The sequence below is a fragment of the Etheostoma spectabile genome, chromosome 2 (genome assembly GCF_008692095.1).
Source record: "Etheostoma spectabile isolate EspeVRDwgs_2016 chromosome 2, UIUC_Espe_1.0, whole genome shotgun sequence".
Lineage (NCBI taxonomy): Eukaryota > Metazoa > Chordata > Actinopteri > Perciformes > Percidae > Etheostoma > Etheostoma spectabile.
Genome location: NC_045734.1, coordinates 30,823,366 through 30,846,949, shown reverse-complemented (window position 1 = coordinate 30,846,949; position 23,584 = coordinate 30,823,366). Strand labels below are relative to the sequence as shown.

The following is a 23,584-nucleotide window of genomic DNA, read 5'->3' as shown; positions in this document are numbered from 1 at the left end:
TCGTGTAAAAATCATCTTTCTTGGCCATTTTTTTTAGCCCAATCTTTGGTCATGAGATGGCAAACCTGACCCCAGATCAGCCTCAAAGGCACCCTCCCCCATCACCTCCTCCTCAACCGGCTCCTCCTGCTTTCCTGCATGGTGTTGGCAGCCATTGTTGTCTCCATCTCTCCACCACTGTGGGGGCTTTCAGTATTGTATATCCTGGTTTCCACAACTGCCATAGATGTATAGGCTTACAATAGGGCCGTCAGTTGTCTTAACACAACTGTGTGTACACGGGTCTGTGCAAGTGTGTGTGGATGCTTTTTGCATGAGTGCTTGAGCAGTGGCGTGATAAATAGCCATGGCTGCAGGCCCTTTTTATCCGTGATATTCATGCTCGGAGAGGCGCCAACCACGTGACTCACACACATAAACCAGAAATAGCCACATCTGTCTTTTACTTATTTAGCCATTAAAAATGTGCTCTCTATTTGTGGGAGGCTAGTAACGTCTGGCACGGAGTTAACAGAGTTTATTTAATTTATACAGGAGGTAATGTATTAGGCATTTTACTGCTGGGTTCCTCTGAACATTTGTTGTTTATCGAACACCTCTGCGCATCAAAAGCGCTGCCTTGTTCCCACTGAGAAACGCAGCATTCAGCCCCGAATGTATTTTGAAAAATTGACTGACAAATATGAAACCGGACTGGCTTAGTGTCCACTCTTGCGGTAAAAAGCTGTGCAGCTTCAGTTTAATGGATGGGCTTTGCTGTCGACATGCTGCAGCAGATGTGACGCGTTTGAGCTCCGTGTGTTTTTGCCGTAGTTTTTGGTTTTCCACGATGTAGAACAGTGTACAGCCACTTCCCTAAACTTTTGCTAAACAGGGCTCTGAGTCTGTCAGAAAGTCTGGGATCTACTGATTGATCGACTGTGCATCAAACACTGTAAGCGGTTCAGCTTTACAGGCTATTTTAAGAATACAGTATATTTCACCGGAGTTTAAAATTCCAAAACAAAAGAACTGGCCGAAATTCCGGTGGAATTTCCAGCGGCATCAGAGCAATCCCGGAAGTGGAACGTCATGGATATAGACTAGAACAGGAACATATGTGAAAGACAAGATAAAATAATCCACCAAAGACAGCATAAAATTACTGTTTTACATTTTGCTTAGTTTACAAGGATAAAAGAAACTAAGCTGGCCTAACATTTCCCCAGTTGGGCTTCAACAGCTTCACATGGATATTGACTTGTGGGTTTGCCAGTCTCATTAGGCCTCTGGGCTTACTCTGATGCATTAATTTGTCTTGGCTAAGTTACTCACTAATTCCTTCATCATCTTTGACAAATTATCTTTATCCATTTAAACTATCTATACTGCAGCATAACATCTACTAATCGGCTGATGTTTTGCAGCCAGTATTTTTCTCATTTGGTTTTTGAACATTCTCCTCCCTGTTCAGCTCAGCCGCACTGCCCTTGTGATGTTCCTCTCTCTCAGTTGTATGAGATCTGGGATCTGTGCGTATTCCGGCTGGCCCATCTGAGCCTAGCAGCACGTGTTTGGCTACACTGTTTCTCAGTCTGAGCTCTACAGACCTACTTCCTTACTGCTGCCTGCCATCACCCTGAAATGTAGGTTAGAGCAGGCTTTAGTCATCACATGTGCATGTCCACACACACTCAGCAGAGACACTCTTGCACGTTGCACATGGTGCAGCTGAGGCTGTCCCGTCGTGCAAGCTTTAATCTGACATGGAGGTTGCTGTTTTTTTCTAATGGGTTGGCAGATGAGGACACTACAGTTTGTATCTGTTGAACTGGAATATTCTCCCAAGGCTCAGCAGAACTGTCCAGGCGGCAGTATTCTTTAATATTTTTAAAACTAGGTAGAGATTTTCTATGTGGAGATCAAGGACAGAAATGTGCATTGTATCTTCTGTCGACATCTGGAGCTGTAGAAGTAGAAACCTCATGTGAAATGAGTACCAGATGTTTTACACATTGTCTGCCTCTGAGGCCAAAGACTTTATATTTCACTCAAAAACAGCTGGTCACAGCAGTTGTTTAACATATTCTTTAATGAAGAGCAGGGTCTTAGTTTCAAACTGAGAATTGTATAGTTTGCCTTTTTTACTTTTTACTTTTTACTTAACCTCTCAACCTCTCAATGGTTTTGCTCAACGATATCTTGTGGTTTGATACTGTATTTTACAATCCCTGCATGACTGGTTAGACTGCAGTGCTACTTTGAAGTGTCACCAAAAATCTCATTCCATCAATTGTAACTTTTTAAGATAAAGAAAAAACTAGTAATTCCTCATACTTTGATTAGTATCGGTAAAATAGCGTTGTTTCACCGTTGCCCCACTACAGCAACGGCAAAATGTCCACAAGCGGGCTCATAGAAGAAGACAGAGACACATCAATTCCTGTTTTTCACCTTTATGAGGCAAAAAGGTGGGTTAGTAAAAAGTAACAGTGGCAGGTGGATTTTTAAATGGTCAAAAAAGTTAACTTCATGCCCTAGTGGCAAGGAAGCTATTTACCGTTGCTAGGTAATGACAGCTGTTATCTCATTAGTTGCGTTTTTTGAAAGGTCAGCGACAACTAGGTCAAAGTTGAAATAATTTGAACTTTGAGCGCGGTGCCAAATGAGGTGGTAGTAGGGGTACCAGGGGTAGCTCATAGTTGGGCGGCACTGTCTCTCCTTGCAGGAAATCAATGGAACGCCAAACACAAAGCGTTTTAACCAATCGCACTCCTAATGCCTAAATCTTACCTATCAAACTAATGAAGGCAACAAGTAGGGAAGGACTTGTCGCATTGCGGATACTGATTAGCGTATACATAGCCAATAGCGTTAAATGTGTGTCAAGATGGGTTTCACACAGGCAACTGTTCGGAGCGATTTAATCGGATTCAATTCATTCTAGCTTTAGCTAGCTGAGTCTGTGTCGCCAGGATGGGACTAAAAACCGCCAGACTTACAGAGGATGCCAGTTTTATGACTGGGAATGCACTAATGTTAGGTTTATTGCCTGTAGTAGGAATGATTTCTTGTAGCGAGGTAGAGAGAAGCTGCTCCTCTGTTGGACCAGTGTGGGGTGGAGAGGATGGCCGGGGTTATTCATGATAGATAACAATTTGTTCAGTGACCTCCTCTCCACAGCTTCAAATGTCTCCCGTTTGCAGCCAATCACGGAGCCAGCCTTCCTGATCAGTTTGTACAGCCTGTTTGTGTATCTGGCTCTGATGCTGCTGCCCCAGCAGATGGCGGAGGAGAACAGAGCGCCACCCACAACAGACTGGTAGAACATCTCCAAAAATCTGTTGCACACGTTGAAGAAAGTAACTTTGTTGAAGTTACTTTAACAACAAGTCCAAAACTAAAGAAATCCTCTCTGTACTGCATTTACTGTCGTCAAACTGGTCTTATAACTTTTAAGACATCTTAATGACAAGTCTAAATGGTTTCACTTTACTTGAGGTCAAGGATATTATTCATGATACAATCTTCTCATGACAGCCAATATCTTAATGTTTTGTTGTCAAGGTTAATGTCAAGTTGTCATAACAAAAGCGTTTACAGGTTATATTGTCTTGCTTAGTGTCAAGTTGTCATTACACAGAGATTGTTGTCTTAATGTCAAGGTGTCATAACACAAACATCTCCAACAACGCTAACTTTGCCTTAAAAGTGTCATAATTTCCTGAATGACACTTAATGACAAGAACACTCAAAATGACTTTTTCATGTTCATAATACAGTAGGTCATATCAGTCTTTACCCCTTCAATTAAAGTGTTAGCCCAAACAGGTAGGAGTATATCATAACGACATAATCAAAATTGCCTCTTCAGTGCAGATTTTAATATTCAGTGATTGATAATTTGCATAAATATACTTTAGGTCGCAGTATACGCAGCTAGGTCCATCTGTTTGTCTGTGGTCAGTGCCTCTACTGAAGGTTTTCTGTCTTTACGGTATTCAGAATCTTCAGAACTGATTGAGGACTGAGGGTAAAACATAAAGCCGTCCATCTGTCTGTCATCTTGGTGACATGATTGTTAGACAGGTGAACAAAAATGACTCACAGGTTGTTGACCAGATTGTATAGTTTGTGTAAACATGTCAAAAAGTAGACACATTACACTTGCAAACAGTGACACACTCTGCACACTTGTATCTGTACGTAATAGCAGATTATTAGCAAAATCCTGATGTTTCCAGCTCTGCAGTCTTTGATTACCTGCTATGTTAGCACGTTTTCGTTCCTCAAGACAACCTGAAGCAACCATGCCCCTCAGTGGACAGATGATTTGTGCATCCTAAAACCCCCTAAATCAGTGCATGTTTTTTTTCACAGTTTACATTGTGGCCCTCTATATTAACCCCCATAATCTCAATTCAATATTTCATCATTTTAGTTATACCAACAGGTTTATATACTTAATGTGGTTCATTATACGATGGCAATTTAAGCTCTTTGAAAAATCCAAGCCAGGGAAGACAAAGTGCAAATCCGATTTAAAGTCAAATCATCAATCTAAATCCTAAACAAGCCTCCGTTGGACTCTGCCTCTTCGTAAAGTGGGATTAGATTGTATCCATTTGAGTAATCTGAATACAGCGGATTAAGGAGATTAGATTTCTACAACAACCTGGAGTGTATGTGTGGTGAGCTGTCCCGGTTTTCCCTGCTTTGCTGGCACACTTCTTTGTCTTGCAAACACACATGCAGAATAATCCGCCCTAATCTGTCTGAGTCTGTGTTCAGCATCCTGTGGCCGCACTGTAAAGTCAGTGGTCTGCCTCGACTTGCTCTGTTTATGGGGGGTTTGTATGTGTTAATGAGGGAGTTATGAAAGATAGGCCCACAGCATGTCACCCAGAACCAGCTCTACTGTTAGGATGAGTGTTGACTCATCCTAACTAGAAATCTAAAATGGGATTTGGTGTCATCTTCATCATACCACATGGCAATCTGCCAAAACTGTGTATTAGTGGTTAGCTGAACCTTCCAAGTTAGGAAACTTGTTAAGAAAGCTTTGTCAACTTTTTCAATGCTAAAGTACTATCATTTGATATGTGATTGAACAAAAGGCAGCTGTTTTATAGAGAAGACTTGACACATTTGCTTCAGTTGTGCAACAACTGGATACAAAGCCCCCCCCTCCTCCTCCTTCCTCCTCCTCCTCCTCCTCCTCCTTCTCCTCCTCCACCACCTTTTGTATTTCTCCACTCCCCAACTCCAGTCCCTCACCAGTTTTTCCATACTGGTAACTGATGTTCTGAGTAAACACACAGAGACGGTCTTCCTGCTGAGTGATCATGAGACTGGTACAAATAAGATGGCCTACATATTCCAGCATTTAAAATACGTCTCATTATCATTTAACTATAGACCAATATTTTTTAAATTTTTCCATCATTTTTGGTTCTAAACTGCTGAAAAAACAGCCAACATTTATTATGCAGCCATTTAACAATTCATAGGATGATTCCCTATCTTATCATGTGCTATGAAGTGGCGGTCATCTTAATGTGTACAAAAGGAGATTCTCATGACACTGCAAGGATTGTCCTCCCTGTCCGATTTACTTCTGTGACGTTATGTGCATGCTAACAGTCTTGTTCCCCTCTCAGTCTGGGCTCAGCAGCTCTGCTTGACTGACTGGAAGATTCCAGGTACAAATCATCATCTCTCTCACACACACACACACACACAAATGTTACTGTTTCATCAACTGTGAATCAGCCTCACAAGTGTCAGATTCACATCATATTTACTCTTAAAGTACCTTCATTTTATTCTGCAACTTTCAATTGAAGACAGAAATGAAACAAATATGTGTAGAGTATTATATATATTCATCACAAATAAGGACATATATATCCTTATATCCATTATGAGTTTTCATGATAGTTTTTCTCCTAAAACTCGTTTTGTTGATTTTAAAATAAGTGCTTTAAAAGCAGAGAAAAGGAAACTCATCCCAGCTTTGAATGTGTATTTCACTAATTATAGGACAGAGATGGTATTATTATAGGATAGAGCAACACATTATCTAAAGTGTTTGTTCATTCAGTGCTTGGCATAGTTTATTCTTTCATCTGAGGCAAACAGAAGTGGAACATTGTAATTAGGTTGTTACGATTATATAAATTGAAAAATTATCAAAAAACTTTTCGATTTTGACTATCGAAATCAAAAGCAGTATCGTTGATTCCCCCAGTAATTTTTCTCTGTCCACCTCGGCCCACTTGTGCACATCCGGAGAAAAACTACACAACAGAATAGCTTACCAGCTGGTAGCATGCAGCTAAAGACACAGGGTAAAGTAAGCTCAACGGTAGCCTGTAACTGCACTTTTGGACTAGAAAATCCTGTGGCAATGTTTGCCTTCCCTGTTATTTATTTATGGAAACAAGAATCCAACAGTCAAGCATGCTGAATAGAACATTTGAATCAAAATAAATGTTAATTGTGACCTCAAAACAGAAAGTCAAACTGAAGAATGAAGAATCGTGACACCCCTAAATATAATGCAAAGTATGTTGACTTGCTGTCCAATTTAACGCTGTGACAGCATTGGACAGTCTAACGGTACACAACAGTGTTACAGTAAGTGTACTTTGTGAGGTGGAGAGGACTTTTTACATTTTGATGTTAGTTTCAACAGACTGTTGTTAAATGAGTATCTTCCCCGTCATCGTAATGCATAAAAGCATATAAGAGCAATATGAACATAAAAGCATAACTCAGTGTGTGTGTGGTGCAGTCTGTTTTAGTGTCAGTGTACTGTATCCCTCTCACACTTACTTGCAGTGATCATTGTGGCAGCGCTGCATCCTGCACATTTATTTTCACTACAATACATCCGTGGTCATAACTGGTCTGCAGTATGTTTACAGCGTATATAAGCCTGGATGAGACTGTTTGTACGTGTGTTTCTATCCAACTGTCAAGTGAATTTTGGCTCCGTGACTCAGTAAAAAACTGCACTTGATATTTTCATGCGACCAGGTTGGAGACCTGTATGTTGGAGAAACTGGTTTTCTATTTTAAACGGTGAACATCTAGAGGCACAGTTATTATGTAATATCATTTTTATTGTTTATCCAATGTGTGCAGTTTCATCTGAGGCATACATTGATATAAGATGATTCACCTCCCAGTCTCCTTCATCCACCAACATTTTTCCTACACTGAATTATTGAGCAGAATGACGTGTCCTGCTGATATTGGTGTTGAGATGGTAAATATTTATCAAATCTGAACATTGATCAGGTGAAAGTGAAACACCCGCTGTGTTTTAATGATGATTCAGAGCTGTAGTGGCTACAATATGATTTATGATGTGGGTTGTTGTAATTGAAGTTAACTGAGATAGTACAAAGTCAAACATACACACAAAGTAACTGTCATGTCTCCTGCTTGGCCTTAAGTGTCTGACTGTAAGACAGCAGCCGCAGTTTAATGTACTTTAGAGTGATATTTACCTTGTTGTTAGCTGCTGCCAAAGATGACTCATTGATGTAAAGAGTCAGTTTTTAATTCAACTGTTGCTCAAATGTCAGTGAGCGCTAATGATTTTGTCTTCCCTCTAATTGCTGTCATTCTGAAGTGTTCAGCAGTCCAATCCATTTTAAATTATATTCAACCTTTCTTGTTCTTCACCGCTTACTCTGATCACAGTTCTGGTTGATTAAAAAGACTGTCACACAGCAGCGTGTTCTGCTGCCAGGAGGTGGCAGTATCTTTAAGGAAGTCACTACTAGCCTCAGGACCTGAGCCTGAGCCAGCGAACTGACTTACAGTGTAAAGACCTATTTGAATAGAGTAAAATTTAGATTAGATTTTAAATTGGGTGAATCATTTTTAAACTTAATAAGGATGAGACATGACTTTTACCCAGTAATTCTCTCAATTGAAATCTCAGCCAGTCATTGACAGTTTCAGCTAAGACTAATTGCATTTGGCACTTGATGAAAACGAATTTCAATTAGTCCCAGGATTTCCAGGAGAAATTCCAGACACCACATTAGTCATCCTTCAGGTTGCATTGGCCCAAAGGCTGCATGTCTGCACAGAAAACCTCTCTTGTTCACATTAAATTATTTACAGGCTTTCTGCACCTCATGTCTTTTTAAGAAGTGTGATTTTTTAGGAAGCCCAGCTGTCTATGGAGAGGTGTGATTTTTGATGATTGTCAGTCTGCCACAACTGTCAAATATTTGGTTACTGACGCAGTTTTATCCCAGACTGATGTGCGGTGAGCTTTCTTTGCAGTCAGTAGTAGGCCAGGCTGTGTTCACTTTGTCATAAAAGAGAAGTTGAGAAAGAATCTCACTTATTCGACACTGAAAAATATAAGACTTTCAGAGAGGTTTTCTTTGAAAAGAATAAATTATATACATAATTGCAATTTTAGCTGCAAAGTATGTTGTCTGTTACAATATGTGCTTTGGATAAAATCTAATTATTAAATAATATGTAATTTAGCTTTAGCAAAAAAGTAATTTCAACATTAATGGAGAGAGTGAGAAAGTTTGATGCTTTGTGTGCATTGTTGTTGAAAATGTCATGCCGATAAAGCTTCTTTGAATTGAGAGAGAGAAAGAGAAATGTCTCTCGGTCTCTTTAATTGTGTTGTCTCCGGTAATGCACTCCTTAATGCACACCCGTGGCTCATCTCACACACACACACACACACACACACACACACACACACACACACACACACACACACACACACACACACACACACACACACACACACACACACACTGGCCATCATTACCACGCAATCCCATAATGCATCTGTGTCAGCCTTGAGCAGTCAGTAGGGCGTATTCTCATTTACCAGATGAAAGCAAATGTACAAGACGAGTGTGTATGTGGGCAGGATTTTTATGTTTTCTGTGTTTGGATGTTGTGGTGGTTGAGTTTAGACCACAGACTGACCCACATGTGCATGTGTTGCATTTGCTTCTTCTGTTTTCTTCTTAACAGATGTTATTCAATTCAGAGGATGAAAGATTGTTTTGTAGTTTTAGCTCAGACCCTGCTGTGGTTGATACTTTACACTTTGTTAATTGGCTGACTGAGTATTCTGTGTGTGTTGGGAGTAAGTGGATACCATGTTGAATGTTGCACCTGCCACCCACACACTAAGGGGTCACCATTCTCTTGCAGTGGACAAAAACAAGCCTCGGGAGGCGCCAGCAAGACCAGCAAACAGCAGCTCACAGATAGCAGCACCCGGAGGAGGAAACAGCCAGAAAAAGCATCAGCCTCCACCTGACCTGGTATGTCCTCTTCTTTTTTAGGTTTTGAGCTTGAAGATGCAATTTCAGCTTAGTCATGGGCAAGACACGGCATCAATGACCATTCCTTAGCGAGGTCTGATTGATGAAAGACGTGTGTTACTTGACAGGAATATTTAAAGTGGTAATCCACAAATCCTTATATCTGTGGTGTTTCTGCACAGTTTGTCTACTTTTTCTAAGAATTTCTGTTTCATATGTCATCTTCTCATTTTAACAAAAGAGTCATGAAGACTTTATCTCTTAAATGTGGTTCAACATTTGAGTCGATTTTATTGACCTATTGAACTAATATCTTTCCCTAAAATTGTGTATGTTTTTTCTTTTTATTGCTAGGTACCTGAGGTGGTGAATGCTAATGCAGCAGTGACAGCGGTTGTCCCAGTGCCAGAAACAGAGACCACCAACACTGGGTCAGGCACCACTGGAACCTCCGGTCTTGGGTTTAAAGCTAAAACCGGGTCAAGATCCAGCCCCAAAACAGGATCCCGCCTACAGAATGCTTCTAAGCCTGGCGCAGCCGGGACTGTTGTGGCAGACCGGATGGTCTCTGTTAAACAGAACCAGAACAAAGAGCAGGCAGAGAAGAAGAACCAGGCCATCAACCAGCTGAGAAAGATGCTCATCCAAGGGAATAAGAGAGTGGAGGCTCTGGCCACAGTCATCCAACATCTCTTCACTGAGGTACTGAGTTATTTCTATGTTTACAAAGCATTAAACAAATACTCAAACTACCCGCTGAGGTTTTTAAACTGTATTAAAAACACAAGGGGGAGTAAATGTTTTACACCTTCTTATATTGGCCTCAATTTTAAACAACACAGAGAAGGAGCACACTAAAGGGCTGTGTGACAAACCACTGCTGATGTTGGTGATAATGTTTTGGTATTCAAGAAAGCTTGAAGAAGTACTGTAAAAGCAGTTTTCAGGAGTGTTGGCAAGAAAGGCCATGCAGGAATCAGCCCACACTGCAAACATTGCCAGATTATTTGATGAAAGAACCCAATGGAGTGCCTACCTCCCATTACAGATATGAATTTTAAACTCTAGATTTGACATGAGGTTAACTGTTTGAATGTTGTAAGACTTTGTTAAAGACACTAGTGACTCCACTCAGCTTGTCAGCTAGCTAACATTAGTATCTGGACAGCTACAGTAATCACTGTCCTGTCTAAGCATGTCTGGTTTACACACAAAGATACAACCTCTCATTTTATTAGGTAGTGCCTCCAAAATCCTTTCTATGTCAGCTTTCAAAACATTAAAATGAGCTGGAAGGAAATGTAGGGATTTCAATGTGGCTTTAATATATCCAGTCAAGGTCAACGTTATTTTCTATAATTTAGTTAGCCAACTAAAGCTTTGTTCAGCTTTAATGAGTAGATTCTTCTCAAGTTTATTGACACAGTAAGCAACATAAAACAAATATACCATTCAAGATTCAAGATTCAAAATCCGTTATTAATCCCACTACAGAGAAATTCACAATGTTACAGCAGCAATGGATAGTGCAAAAAGTACGAAAGATACACAGAGAAAGTAGAGAAGTAAAGATAATAGATAGTAAACAGTTGTAGCTACAGTATTGCACAGTCACATTACGGTAATCCATCCTGGTGTGTGTGTGTGTGTGTGTGTGTGTGTGTGTGTGTGTGTGTGTGTGTGGTGGGTGGTGTGTGCTTTTTTGTCCATGTGGTCTACTGTGAGCTGTGCTGATTGTTATGTAATTTCTCACTGGGCTTTCATGGCAGCATAATTGTTTAAGTTTTAATAGTTGGATTAATAAAAAATATTTTTTGTCAAGTGTGGCTATACAGTAGGTTCAGTCTTATTTTTGAATTAAGTTTTCTCTGAACTTGCTGTGCTGTTCAATGAGAATATGTTGGGTGCAGACTGTATTGTATGTACCTGCTTGTTAGTGGGAGTTCCCCACAAATAATAATACTGTTTCTGGTAAATAGGGTGGATCTACAGCATCACTTAGAGGGGATGGGTCCCTTTTTTCTGCTGCAGCAACACACCACTTTACTTTAAAGGCAGATAAGGTGGATGTGTTTGTTCATGTATACAATATGGTGTAGTGCAGGAAGGGGGTAAATGAGGGGAAACGATCAGTTATCTGCACACCATCCTTCCCCTTTGGCAAATTAGAGCAAAGCACCCACAGCCTATAATCAAAGCATCACTCACAGTTGTTGGTAATATAGAATGTTGCTTTTTGAGGTGCTGATTGAGATGCTTGTCAAGGGGTAGTGGAGTAAATACAGTTATTTTTATTTTTTTAAAGATTATTTTGTTGGCATTTAAGGCCTTTATTTTAATAGGACAGCTGAAGACATGAAAGGGGAGAGAGAGGGAAAGACATGCAAAGGGTCGAACCACGGCCGCTGCGTCGAGGAGGAAACCTCTATGTATAGGCGTGTGTTCTACCAGGTGAGCACCCCAGGCGCCCCTGAGTAATGGCTGTTTTAGTGTGTTTTAGTGAGCGTTATGGCAGCAGTAAGAGGCTTGCTTATGAGCCCACCCCTAGCTACCCTTAACAACAACGCATGATGCAACCGCAAGTATATTGCTGCTGTGTGACACTTATGTGCTACTGAATCTGTGCGTGTGTGTAATTAAACCAATGAAAGATATGTAGGTTTTGTTACCTGCGTTAGACTGCATACCCTTTTGTAAGGGGGGTTAAACATGAAATCAGTTTATAATGTAGTGTGATGTTTCTCGTGAGTTACAGTTTATTTCGATTGCTAGACGACCGCGAGCTAAACTGTAACTCCAGTCTGCACAGCAGCAGTTATTGTGGACTAAACTCTAGTTCATTTTTCATTGCTTGAACACATTTTTCAAATCTCTACGCACCCTTACTTTAACCACAACCTGCACAACACTGTGGATTTACAGCACTTTGTTTAGATGCAAACACACTGCTGCCACACCTGTTAACCACACACTCAAAACTGGTGCCTATCAAACTCTGCTGATTGTAATTTTAGCTGAAAGCCTAAGCAGGTGTCTTGTTTTAGACTAGTTACTGAACATATACGGTATTTATAAAGAGAGAGCTTAGATAGCCTTTTTTCTATACAAATGCCAAATAAGAATGAGACAGTTACACACTGTACCGTTAGAGAGAACCAGGTAAAAGAACAAAGATACTAATATGGTCAGGTCAGATGTCTGAGATACACAGCTATAAAAAAAAGTGAAAAGCACTATATCTTTACCATAGGAAAACTGCGTTTGTACTGTTTTTCAGAAAGCAATAGAGGTGAAAGCATTGGAAACACCACATGCACTAGTATTTAAATGCAGACATCCAATGTGATGAAGAAAACGCAGCACAATGCTGGAGAAAGGCAGGATAAGTCACACTATTCTGTCATATTGTTTTTTGAAAATTGTTATATTATGAAATCTATATCTTTTCTTTAGAGAAACTATTGAGTAATGTGAAGTCACTCAAAGTGTAAACTGTAAAGATGAGAAATGCTGAAAAGTATTTTCTGAATTGGTGTTTGATGGTGTTTAATTGTTCTGAGTGTTTGGCTGCACTGAGCCTGTTCTGAGAAGTGTGTTACGAGTTGTGTTGCTTGGAATTTTGCAGGTTATATGAACTGTTTGGCTCAGGTGACTGTTGGTAGTGCAGACTGTAGTTAGAGTTATGCAGATGTAGTCCCAGTTGTGCCCACTTTTGTTTAACAATCGAAAAAAACCTGTAAAGGCATTTGATTGGCCTATTCAGGCATCAGGATGCGTCAATCATAGAGTCCCGGACATAGATAGGCTGCTCAGTAAATATTTGCTGCATGATTACTGAGATTAGGGATGTTATGTTTGCACATTATAATGGCATGGGAAATTAAAATGAATGCACACAAACACACTGCATTACTAAAGTCTTTTTGGTTCAGCCACAATAACTATCACTTAGCTGGGCACACTTTATCCAATGTGTAAAACCCTTCATTAGACCTGTTTCCTCATGATCGTATTTGTTTGTATGTATATAAACTCAGCACTTTGGCTAGATCTGTTGTCAATTTAAACTTCATTCTGTATGCTCTTCTCTTTGGTGCTGTCTGGTGGAACTGATCATGTTTTTTTGGGGGTAAAGGTGCTGCAGGGGGAACACAGGCAGAATAGCTAATAACTTATGCCTTCAGTCAGCAAGGCCTCGGGGGGATTTTACAAGCACACACACACACACACACACACACACACACACACACACACACACACACACACACACACACACACACACACACTTCCATGTCTCTCTCATTATCTGTTGACTAACCTGTTATCAGCAGTACTAACCTTCACACATACTCTATGAGTGTGTGTGTGTGTGTGTGTGTGTGTGTGTGTGTGTGTGTGTGTGTGTGTGTGTGTGTGTGTGTGTGTGTTTACTGTTACACAACTCTCAGCATCAGCTTTTTGAATCAGGCCGGATTAGAATGGTTTTGTTTATAAGGATAAATGTTGCATTACTGTGGATATTTTCCAGCATTTTGTGTAAGTGTGGGATTACAACATGTACAGATCAGCTGAGAGAGCTTTCAGAGGTTTACAGTGCAGAAGCCTTCCTGACTGGGTTATTGATTAGATGGATGGCCTGGTGGAAAATGGAGGTGAAGGGGGAGTGATAAATAGAAGGGAGGGAGGAGTGGAGGAATGCAGCAGCTGCAGTCAAAGCCCTGAAGCTTTTGATATGCGTGTCTGAGATAATGTGTGTGTTTTTATCTGAAGCATGAATACCAATGCTATCTAATCTGTTACACACTTGAAAGGTGACTGGTGAGAATAAACTGTGCACTTGATGCAGAGCTACTTTCCCCTGGGTGATGGCTGTGGGTGGGCTGGGGGTGTTTGATTTAGTGAAAGGGGTTGGGACTTATGTTTGTGTGGGTTTATACTCTGCTCTCAAAAGCATACTGGTATAACATTTTCAGTACAACTTTTTTTTATCTATTTTGTGCAACAGTGCAGCCGTTTCATATGTCATATTTTGGCAACCATTGATGGCTGCAATAGGTCTATGTCCATTTCCTTATGCTTTCTTTGTGTTGGAATTTTAAACTCCGGTGGATTTCTGAGGACTATGGTTAGCTGCTCCACAGATCTCTGCAGGGTAAATCCAGACAGCTAGCTAGACTATCTGTCCAATCTGAGGACTATGGTTACCTGGTCCTCAGATCTCTGCAGGGTAAATCCAGACAGCTAGCTAGACTATCTGTCCAATCTGAGGACTATGGTTACCTGGTCCTCAGATCTCTGCAGGGTAAATCCAGACAGCTATCTAGACTATCTGTCCAATTGGAGTTTTCTCTCGCACAACTAAATCTACTTCTGAACGTACACATGTTCCACCAAAACAACTTCCTTCCTGAGACTGTTTTGCTATTTTGCAGAGCACAGTTTAGTATAGCGGACCTTTGGCTGAGCTTAGTGCTCAAGGACTTTTAATACCCAGAAACTAAGGAAGTGTAATCAAAACGCTTCCAAAGCAAGAACGTGTCTTCGTGGATTATTTATGAAAGCCAGGTGTTTTTCTTTTGTTTTGATTTGTCATTTCCACTTTTCCTGGGTAGTAAATGTTGATGTAAATGTAGACAGTTTTATGAGACATACAATAAAAAGTTAAGTTAAAAATAACAAATCCCCATGCGCGCCCCATGCACAGAGGCAGACCTTGTTGCAGCAGCCGCGGGGTTCGGTTCTGATCTGCGGCCCTTTGCTGCATGTCATCCCCCTCTCTCTCCCACTTTCCTAACTTAATCTGTCCTATAAATACAGGCAATAAAAGCCAAAAAAAACAATCTTAAAACATTGAGTATTTGACTAATTAATGTAAGTTCTTTTTAATGCAAACTTTAAATATACAGAGAGACAAAGAAGTAGAAAGTAGAAAGAAAAGATATGATTAAAGACAAAAGAGGCATGAGTTGAATGCAGATACACCAGTTTTTTTATGTGTAAACAACTGATGGAGAACAAGAGAAAGGGAGATAAGTATAAAGATAAGAAAAAAGAAAGAAAGCTGGTGCAGAAATAACTTGCATTCCTCTGTCACACACACAGTATCAAGGCAGAAGGAGGAGGAACAGATGGAAAGAGGGGGGAGAACAGGGTGGTGAACAGGTAGAGAGTGGGAGGAGTTAAAGGGGCTGAGTAACAGAGTCAGTCAGCAGCAGAGACAGAGAGAAAGAGAGAGAGAGCGTCCCATGTAGAAGGAGGGCAGAGTGTGTGTGTGCGTGTGTGTGTGTATGTGTGTGTGTGTGTTTTTTACAGTTTGTGATGTCCACTGGTGGGTAGGGAATCATTTAGAGAGAGAGCGAGAGGAAGGACAGAAAGACATTTTTTGAAGTGTGTGTGTGTTGTGTGTGTCTTCGTTCACCGAGACATGGGCTCCACGGCCAGCAAAGCACATGTAAAGCCCAGCAAGGCCCCCCCTCATCGCCGCAAGAAGAAACGCAAGGTGTGTGTGTTTACTGCTGTAGATGGGGTTCTGCTGCTCTTTTCTTTCTCTTTACTTGTGTTGGTCTTTCAGTCCCAGCTGTGATCAACAGGGATCAGGAATAAGGAAGTCATCATGTCACTTTACAAGAATCTTGCTGCATGTACTCTCCACTATGTTTCAAATATTGGTTTCAGTCCAAGTTTAGACACTGTCTCATTTGGCTCATGAATGCCATTGATAAGTTATGAAATATTACACAAATGCCGATATTATCTTCTCTCTTACCACTCCAATAATGTCTCATATTACTACTTATTACAAGCTGTCCTTGTACCTTTTGGCTCTCTTTTCCCACTGCCTCTGTCTCTGTCTGCTCTTTCACTTTGCTGACTCCTCAGACAACAGATGGTCTTTATGTACAGTATGTGTGTGTGTGTGTGTGTGTGTGTGTGTGTGTGTGTGTGTGTGTGTGTGTCTGTCTGTTTGAAAGCAAATAGGCAGAAGCACAACTGTTCAGTTTCCATTGTAAATTCAAGTACTCCTGTTGTGAAGTATTTATTAAGGACTTTAGTATCATAATGTTCTGTTTTGGAATGCACCAGTGCACTTAGGTTAAATCATTAAGTTCAAGTTTATGCTACATAAATGTGCCACATGTGTGTGTGCTTTCTGGTCTGGTGTAGGCAGCTTTACGTTGTATGTGGTAGATTGTAAAATACTGCAAATAAAGGGCTTTTCTTTATGTCTGTCTCTATAAATGTAAAAATGATTGAGATTGACATTATTGTTACCTTATAGATGGCTCCTGTTCCTTTAGAGCAGGAACTGGAAATTACAGCTTCCTCAGGATGTTTTTTGTTGATTCAGTCTAACCTTAAACATTGTATTTGACTTGGAAGCTCTTTTTTCTTTTCTTTTTTCTTTTTCCATCTGCTGTTGTAGGTGAGCAGTATAGAACAATAATAAAAGAAACTCAGTGACAAACATTTTACTGTATCACAATCATTAACATCAGTGAGTTTGAACAAATTCTAGATCAGAACGGCAACTGTTTTTGAAATCGTTCACTGTTCACTATAGTTCACAATATTGTGTGTTTACCATTTTGTAGTGTCCTAAAGTCATAGTGAGAATTACTTACTTTTGATAGTGTACTAAAATCATCCCAACATGCATGTTAGAAATGATTGTGCAATCATGGGAACTTAGATGGCTGCTGGATAAGAGAAATGACCCGAGTAGTGTATCTAACACACTATAGAGTCCTCCACACTCTCTATATAGTATACACTAAAGAGTGAATGACTTTGGACACATCCTCAGTGAGCATTCCTCAATTTCATCTTCTCTTTTGTGCAGCGCGAGGAGGCTTTGAAGCAGAAGAAAGGGTTGTCGCTGGAACTGGCAAGCCTCCGAGAGGAGCTGGGTAAGCACACGCTTCAGAAGGATCCTTCTCCACATCCACACACCATCATATCCTACCAACTGCTAATTCATACACCTGCACATTCTCTCACACACACACACACATATTTGAAGGACAGGTCACTGCCATTCAAAATCGGGTGTTATTTCTGTTGTAATATTGACGTGCAGCTGCTCCTCATTCTTAGCACAGGCTCAGAGCAAAAGAAGCCTCTGCACAGGCCATAACCTGTCAACATATTTGGCATATGCTCCGTGCACCTGTGTCTGCATGGGATTATTATGTGTACATGAGGACTAGTACATTAAACATTAACATTAATGAGTTGACAAGATTTCAATCATGGTACATTGCTTAATTTCTATAAACATGTTAAACAATAGAGAACATTGACAGCCTGCAGCAATCTCCACATTGCATTGACAGTGTCTGTGCCACTGGGTAGGATTTTGAATGAAATCTAGTTTGTTGCTTTACAGCTCAAACAGAAATGACTTAATGGCATAAAACATAAAATACAGTACCATTGAAAATTTAGAAATCAGCTGTTTTATTTATGCTTTTTTTTCTTTCCCTAAATTTCATTTAAGGAAATTTAATTTCAGCAAGAGTTTCAGAGTTATTGAATGTGTCTAACAAAACTATGGAAAGAATCTAACTTTTTGGTAAAGAATAAGATCCTTTTTGCTTAACCAGAAACCGCCCCCCCCCCCCCCCACAAAAAGAAAATAATATAAGAAGAAGAAGAAGAAAACTAATAATAATAATATTAATAAGCGGATTTGCATGATTTACGAGAACCTCGTTTTCAGGTCGGAAACGGATTTCCGGATTTATCCGGAAGAATCACACCCCTGAGTAACTCTTCCTCAGGTACAGGAGGTGACGCTCTGCCAACTCACAATTGGCTTTTTCTTCCGGTTGATGTCAAAATTACACAGACCATAATTAGTCTAATTGTGTTTTACAATTATTTAATTACCGTTTATTTAAACTGAGTCTGGTGGGTTTGGCAAAAGTCATTTTAAACTGTTTCCCATTGTTTCATAATAATGTATCCTTTATTTATTTTATTCCACAAAGGGAAATTTATGTTCAACTAAGCGGATCTCACACTTTAACAAAAAGGTTGACCTTCTTAGAATCCTTTTCATAATATTGTCTTACACTTAGAATAATAATCTGAGCAAACAAGAACTTTTGTGGATGTCAATTGAAAGTGCACCATTGCGGCTTAAATCGCTGCTGCAGCGGTCTTGCTCAATCCTGCACCACTTTCAAAGATTGTTGTTCCTATTAGTCACTCAGACACAAAAAGATAGCAAAATAGGGTCCAGGTTATTTTTATGAATAAATTAACCATATGATCCACTAGTCTACTAGTATGAGTAACAACAGCAGCATGCAAAGACCTCTCTTTATTCCACACAGTCAACCACTGCCCTTCAGAACCATCTCAAGTCAAAATGGAACTTTTACCATAATTGCAGCATATGAGTAAGACAATAACAAAAGATGATCCATCCAAATAATGCATCCTTTCACCTGCACTGCTGAGGAGTTTTCAGAAAATTATTAGGAGACAGTTATTCCTAAATGCTAACTGATACTGGTATGTATGTACTCAGATAGCTTAGAGTGTGAATCATGTCAAAAGCAGCTTTACCAGTCTGGATGTTAAGCTAACACACCATAGTGACATATGTACACACTCACTGGATAGACCTACACAGTTTGTGCTCAAATGCACTGTATTAACATAGCAACATTAAGGCATGTATTTCTGCACACATACATGCACATAGAAATATATATATACACACACACACACACACACACACAGCAGATCACTTATCACTTACTTTCTAAAACACCCCCTCTCCTTCCATTTTTCCTCTGTTCATCATTCGGAGCAGCAGTGAATATAATCTTTTCTTTTACTGTGTGTTGACCTTTGGCTCTTCTGTTTACACACAGAGCTGAGGAATGTCAGCAATGTACAGACCCCTGCTGCCACACACACACACACAAACACACACACACACATGCACTCTGTCAGATAAACCCTCATCGGGTTAGTCTGGGAAAGACCTGTTCCTTTATCAGTGTGTAATTTTAAATGGTTTAAATAGTTTTCTGTGAAGGTTTACAATGTAGAGTTACTGTAACACAACGGCTGCTGCAGCTATTAGGGTCAGGTTAGAGCAGCATTCGTGCTTCCTTTGCTTTCAACTTGTCTCGATAATCCTAAAATTAGATTAATCTCTAATCAAACAGTACAGTAGGAACTAGGAATTCCTGAGGGACTTTAAACCAGTGTAACCAAATGTTTATGTTATCATATCTCTCGTGTGTCTGCATCCAACAATATAGTTCTTAATACTCTTCTTTGCATTTACTGTCTCATGTTTTAATTTTATTTTAATAAAACAAAAGTAAAGCCCTCATACAACCGCCCAAATGTCCCCCGGGTAGACATTTTTTATACTAGGGGAAGAAAAGGGGTCTCTTCTCAAATTATGTCATTATATTACACTTCCCCCTGCGAAGCACCTGCTGCCACATACACACACATACACACACGCACACGCACACACACCCAAACACACACACACACATACACACAGTTTGTATTGTCCAGTCTATGATAGAAAGCAAGCTTGTGTTAAAGCTCAGCTGTCGGCTTTGTGTCTCCATCAGCATGATGACAGGCGCTTTCACTTGCACTATAGAGCTCCATTTAGAGGGAAACAGCAACTGTCCCAGCTACAGACAGTTGTTACCACACAGTTATATAAGGTAGAACATTATTATTGAAGGCCCAGTTGATGTGTGTGTACAGGGGTTTTGATTAAATTCACCCTTTTAAGTGATGACATCCTTATGTCCCTGGTCCCTGTTCCTCCAACACATAACACACTAAGTAAGTAGTCTCGCATTGCCAGACCTACATCCACAACGCTGGAGTACAACACATACATTTTGTGATAGAAGAAAAAAAATGCTTTGGGTTATTCTATTTCTTATAACTTATTGTTGTGGGTAGATGTAGCTAGTAGTTGTGAGCAAGTGTAAAAACACTCAAGGTGAGTCTGAGATGACATTGATGAGATGGGATATTTATTGTTAACCACAAGTAAGGCAAAATAGTGATACAGAAATTAACTGAATCAGGGCAAATAAAACAAAACACTTTCCCAAAATTCAAAAAAATTGACATGAAAAGATCACATTATACAAAAACATACACTGTTTCCTATTATAGACATGTACTTACTGACGACATCCAATGGACTTACGCCCTACTCCCTCAGGTTTTCCTCATGCTCTCTGTCATGAGCAAACAGAACTACCAGACTATACAGGCCTGAAGCCCGCCCCTCAATTTGGAAACTTACCAACTCTACAATGGAGTAGAGTGGGTGGCTCAGGTGACCAGACAGTTTAAAAGCTCCATACGGCCCAAAAGAATATGTCTATTAAACTAGACATTTACCCATATGTACGATTCACATTAACAGTTTGATGAATGGCTAGGTTAACAGGTGATTTGAATATTGTGATCATTAACAGAACATATGAACTCGATAAATAAACATATCTACAGGTAACATTTAAGGTCTGTCTTTGAGGGCTAAAACAGGTAGCGTAATGCTACGATGACGGCAGCCATGCTCCGTCACACCTATAACAATCTCCTTGGACGGCGCTAGGCTTTGTAAGCACCGACGGTGGCTCTGCAAAATGGTCTTTGGAAGGAACTTTTGGTAAAAAATGTGCACACCACAAAAGAAAACAGCATATACAATATTAAATTAAGTTAACGATTACCACAATACAGTAACGTGAGCTATATGAATTAGCTCAATACATGGTTTAACGCAAAACGCCCCAGTTAGAGAGGAAATGCTGTAAACATATTCTTTGGAGATCTTAACAATCATTCCCCGAATGAACCAAGTGACCATCCTCTATCGAAGTATCTAAGATCTAAGTTTTATGGGGTCCCATTTATGCCAAAATGAAAACTCTTTATGTCTATGTGTCAATGTCTATGGTATGCTTACTGTCAATGTCTATGTCTATATCTGTTTATGTTAATTGCTCACATGACTCAACTGTCTGTGTCAACTCCCTCCTGGTCATTTGATTGTGTGCACTTTGTCAATGCTTTGTGTCGCTCTCTGTCAAGTGCATTGTGTCGTTGCACTCTGTCAATGCGTTGTGTCTTTGTTCTGTCGATGCTTTGTGTCGATGCACTCTGTCGATGCTTTGTGTTGTTGCACTCTGTCGATGCTTTTTGTCAATACTATGCGTCGTTTCACTCTATTGTTGCTACATGTCATTGTCACACGTAGCATCGACCGAGTGAAACGACACATAGCAACAACCGAGTAAAACGACACATAGCAACAACCGAGTAAAACGACACATAGCAACAACCGAGCGAAATGACACAAAGCAACGACAGAGTGAAACAACACCGTCATGACCAAGTCAGTGTCGACAGAGCAAGACAACACAGTCAAATGACAAGGAGGACAACAGACGACAGGAGTAAGTTGAGTTGACATAGACAAATGTTGGGTCATGTGAGTGTGGCTGTACAAGGCAACAACACCACTTGGGATAGGCTGAAGACCTTTATGCCCACAGGTTTGTTTTACCAAGTTAAGGGTCAGAGACAATGAAGTAATTATGAAAATATACAATTTTATTTTGTTATATGGTAAAATAGCAACATCTTTTCTGTTAAAAGGAATGCAATGGATATTAGAAAAAGAAACAAAACACAATTCAAATCAATAAACCAGCATACATAGTTAAAGTGCAACAACATACATAGTGTTGTTTGACTGCTATTTCTTTGGACACAACTGGAGCTTCCACCGACGGCTCGCCCAGCACATCTGTTCCCTGTAGAGCTCTTTTAGCCATGTTTCTCGGCTCAAATAGCTAACACTTACAGCTAAATTTAGTGTTGGCCACTGCCTCTCTGCACTGCAGAAAATGGTGCTCCTAATAAATTCCTTATGGCAACTTCTCAACGTCATCTGCTACGTCAGGGGTCTTCAACAGGGGGTCCGCGACCCCTAGGGGGTCCGCGGAGGTACTGCATGGGGGTCGCGAAAGCTTTGGTTGATTAGACTTTTTTTTATATTCCCCCCCTGCAATTTTTTCCACTAATTGAAATGTCTTTAAATACACATTAACATGAATTCAACACACTGTAGTAAACAGATAAATGGAGGCAGAAGATGTCTTTCAGTCATCAATGCACACATGGCACTATAGGACCAGTTTGATATAACACAATTTTATACAATATATATAATTAGGGGGTCCCCGCTCCATCTCGCCATCAGTTTGGGGGTCCTTGGCCTGGAAAACGTTGAAGACCCCTGTGCTACGTCACTCTAGCTTGCTTTGCCAAATAAAAATAAAAGTATTGTCCCGTTGTCTGCTTCAGCTACAGTAAGAAAGAAATAGTTTGCCCCCACACGTCCAAAATTCTTAGAACACATCAGATAACTTTCCGCAACGATTGCAGGCTCTTTGATAGACCTCTGCTTTGAATGAATTACCATCGTGACAAATGAATGGACTACTTGCGGAGGGACGTGAAGACATGAATCAGAAGCACAAAAAAAGTTCATTACCATATAACTGTCATTACCAACCCATGTCTTGCGTTGCATGGTAATAATTTGTCAGGGCTGACACATTATTTCTGGTCACTATCACTATCTGGTCCTTGAAGTAAGGAATGATTTCTCTGGATTACAGTAAATGACGGGTTTTCCTAGTTTTTGTTATGTAGTTTAGTGTCTCATCTGGCTTTGCACAGAATGGCAGAATGATTTATATCCTGAATTATGCAGGAATACCTCGGTTACTGAAGGAGTTTTCTAGGTCTGTTAACCTGGTTATGAGAACTAAGACTTTAACCAGGGTAAGGTGTTTATATGGCGTTTGAGAAATCAGGGTGTTGGCCTAACATGAATACAATTTTTTTTTTAATTTTTTTTTTTAACTGCATTAATACACACTGAGTGAGTGAATATCTGGGAACTGTGTAAGTGTAGACACAATGAACAAAAGTTATGGTAGTCCAGGTATTCTTTATCCATATATTTTTACGTAAATCAAAATGGCGTATGATGATAGGTAAAGACAGAGGGAAGCAGGCATGTGCTTGTGTGAGAGTTCAAATTAGTCATGAGAAGAATGAGTCTTACTGCATACTTCTGAGCTGACTTGCAGATGTTTCAGGGTTGGATCTCATGTCGGCTGTAAGAATAATTTAACTGGTAATTTAACTGGAATGTGGTTGTCATAGAACATTGAAGAACACACACACACACACACACA

At 40.1% G+C, this 23,584-nt stretch overlaps 1 protein-coding gene across 5 annotated transcripts in view; it reads left to right on the top strand.

Annotated features, from left to right (window-relative positions):
• Positions 1–23,584, top strand: part of LOC116704080 (microtubule-associated tumor suppressor 1 homolog) — a 67,037-nt gene that overhangs the window by 36,611 nt on the left and 6,842 nt on the right. For all 5 annotated transcript variants that reach the window (XM_032539299.1, XM_032539305.1, XM_032539314.1 and 2 more), the window contains 3 exons: positions 9,193–9,305; positions 9,660–10,007; positions 17,146–17,212. In XM_032539299.1, coding sequence (XP_032395190.1) covers positions 9,193–9,305; positions 9,660–10,007; positions 17,146–17,212 — 528 coding nt within the window. The remainder of the gene's footprint in view (positions 1–9,192; positions 9,306–9,659; positions 10,008–17,145; positions 17,213–23,584) is intronic.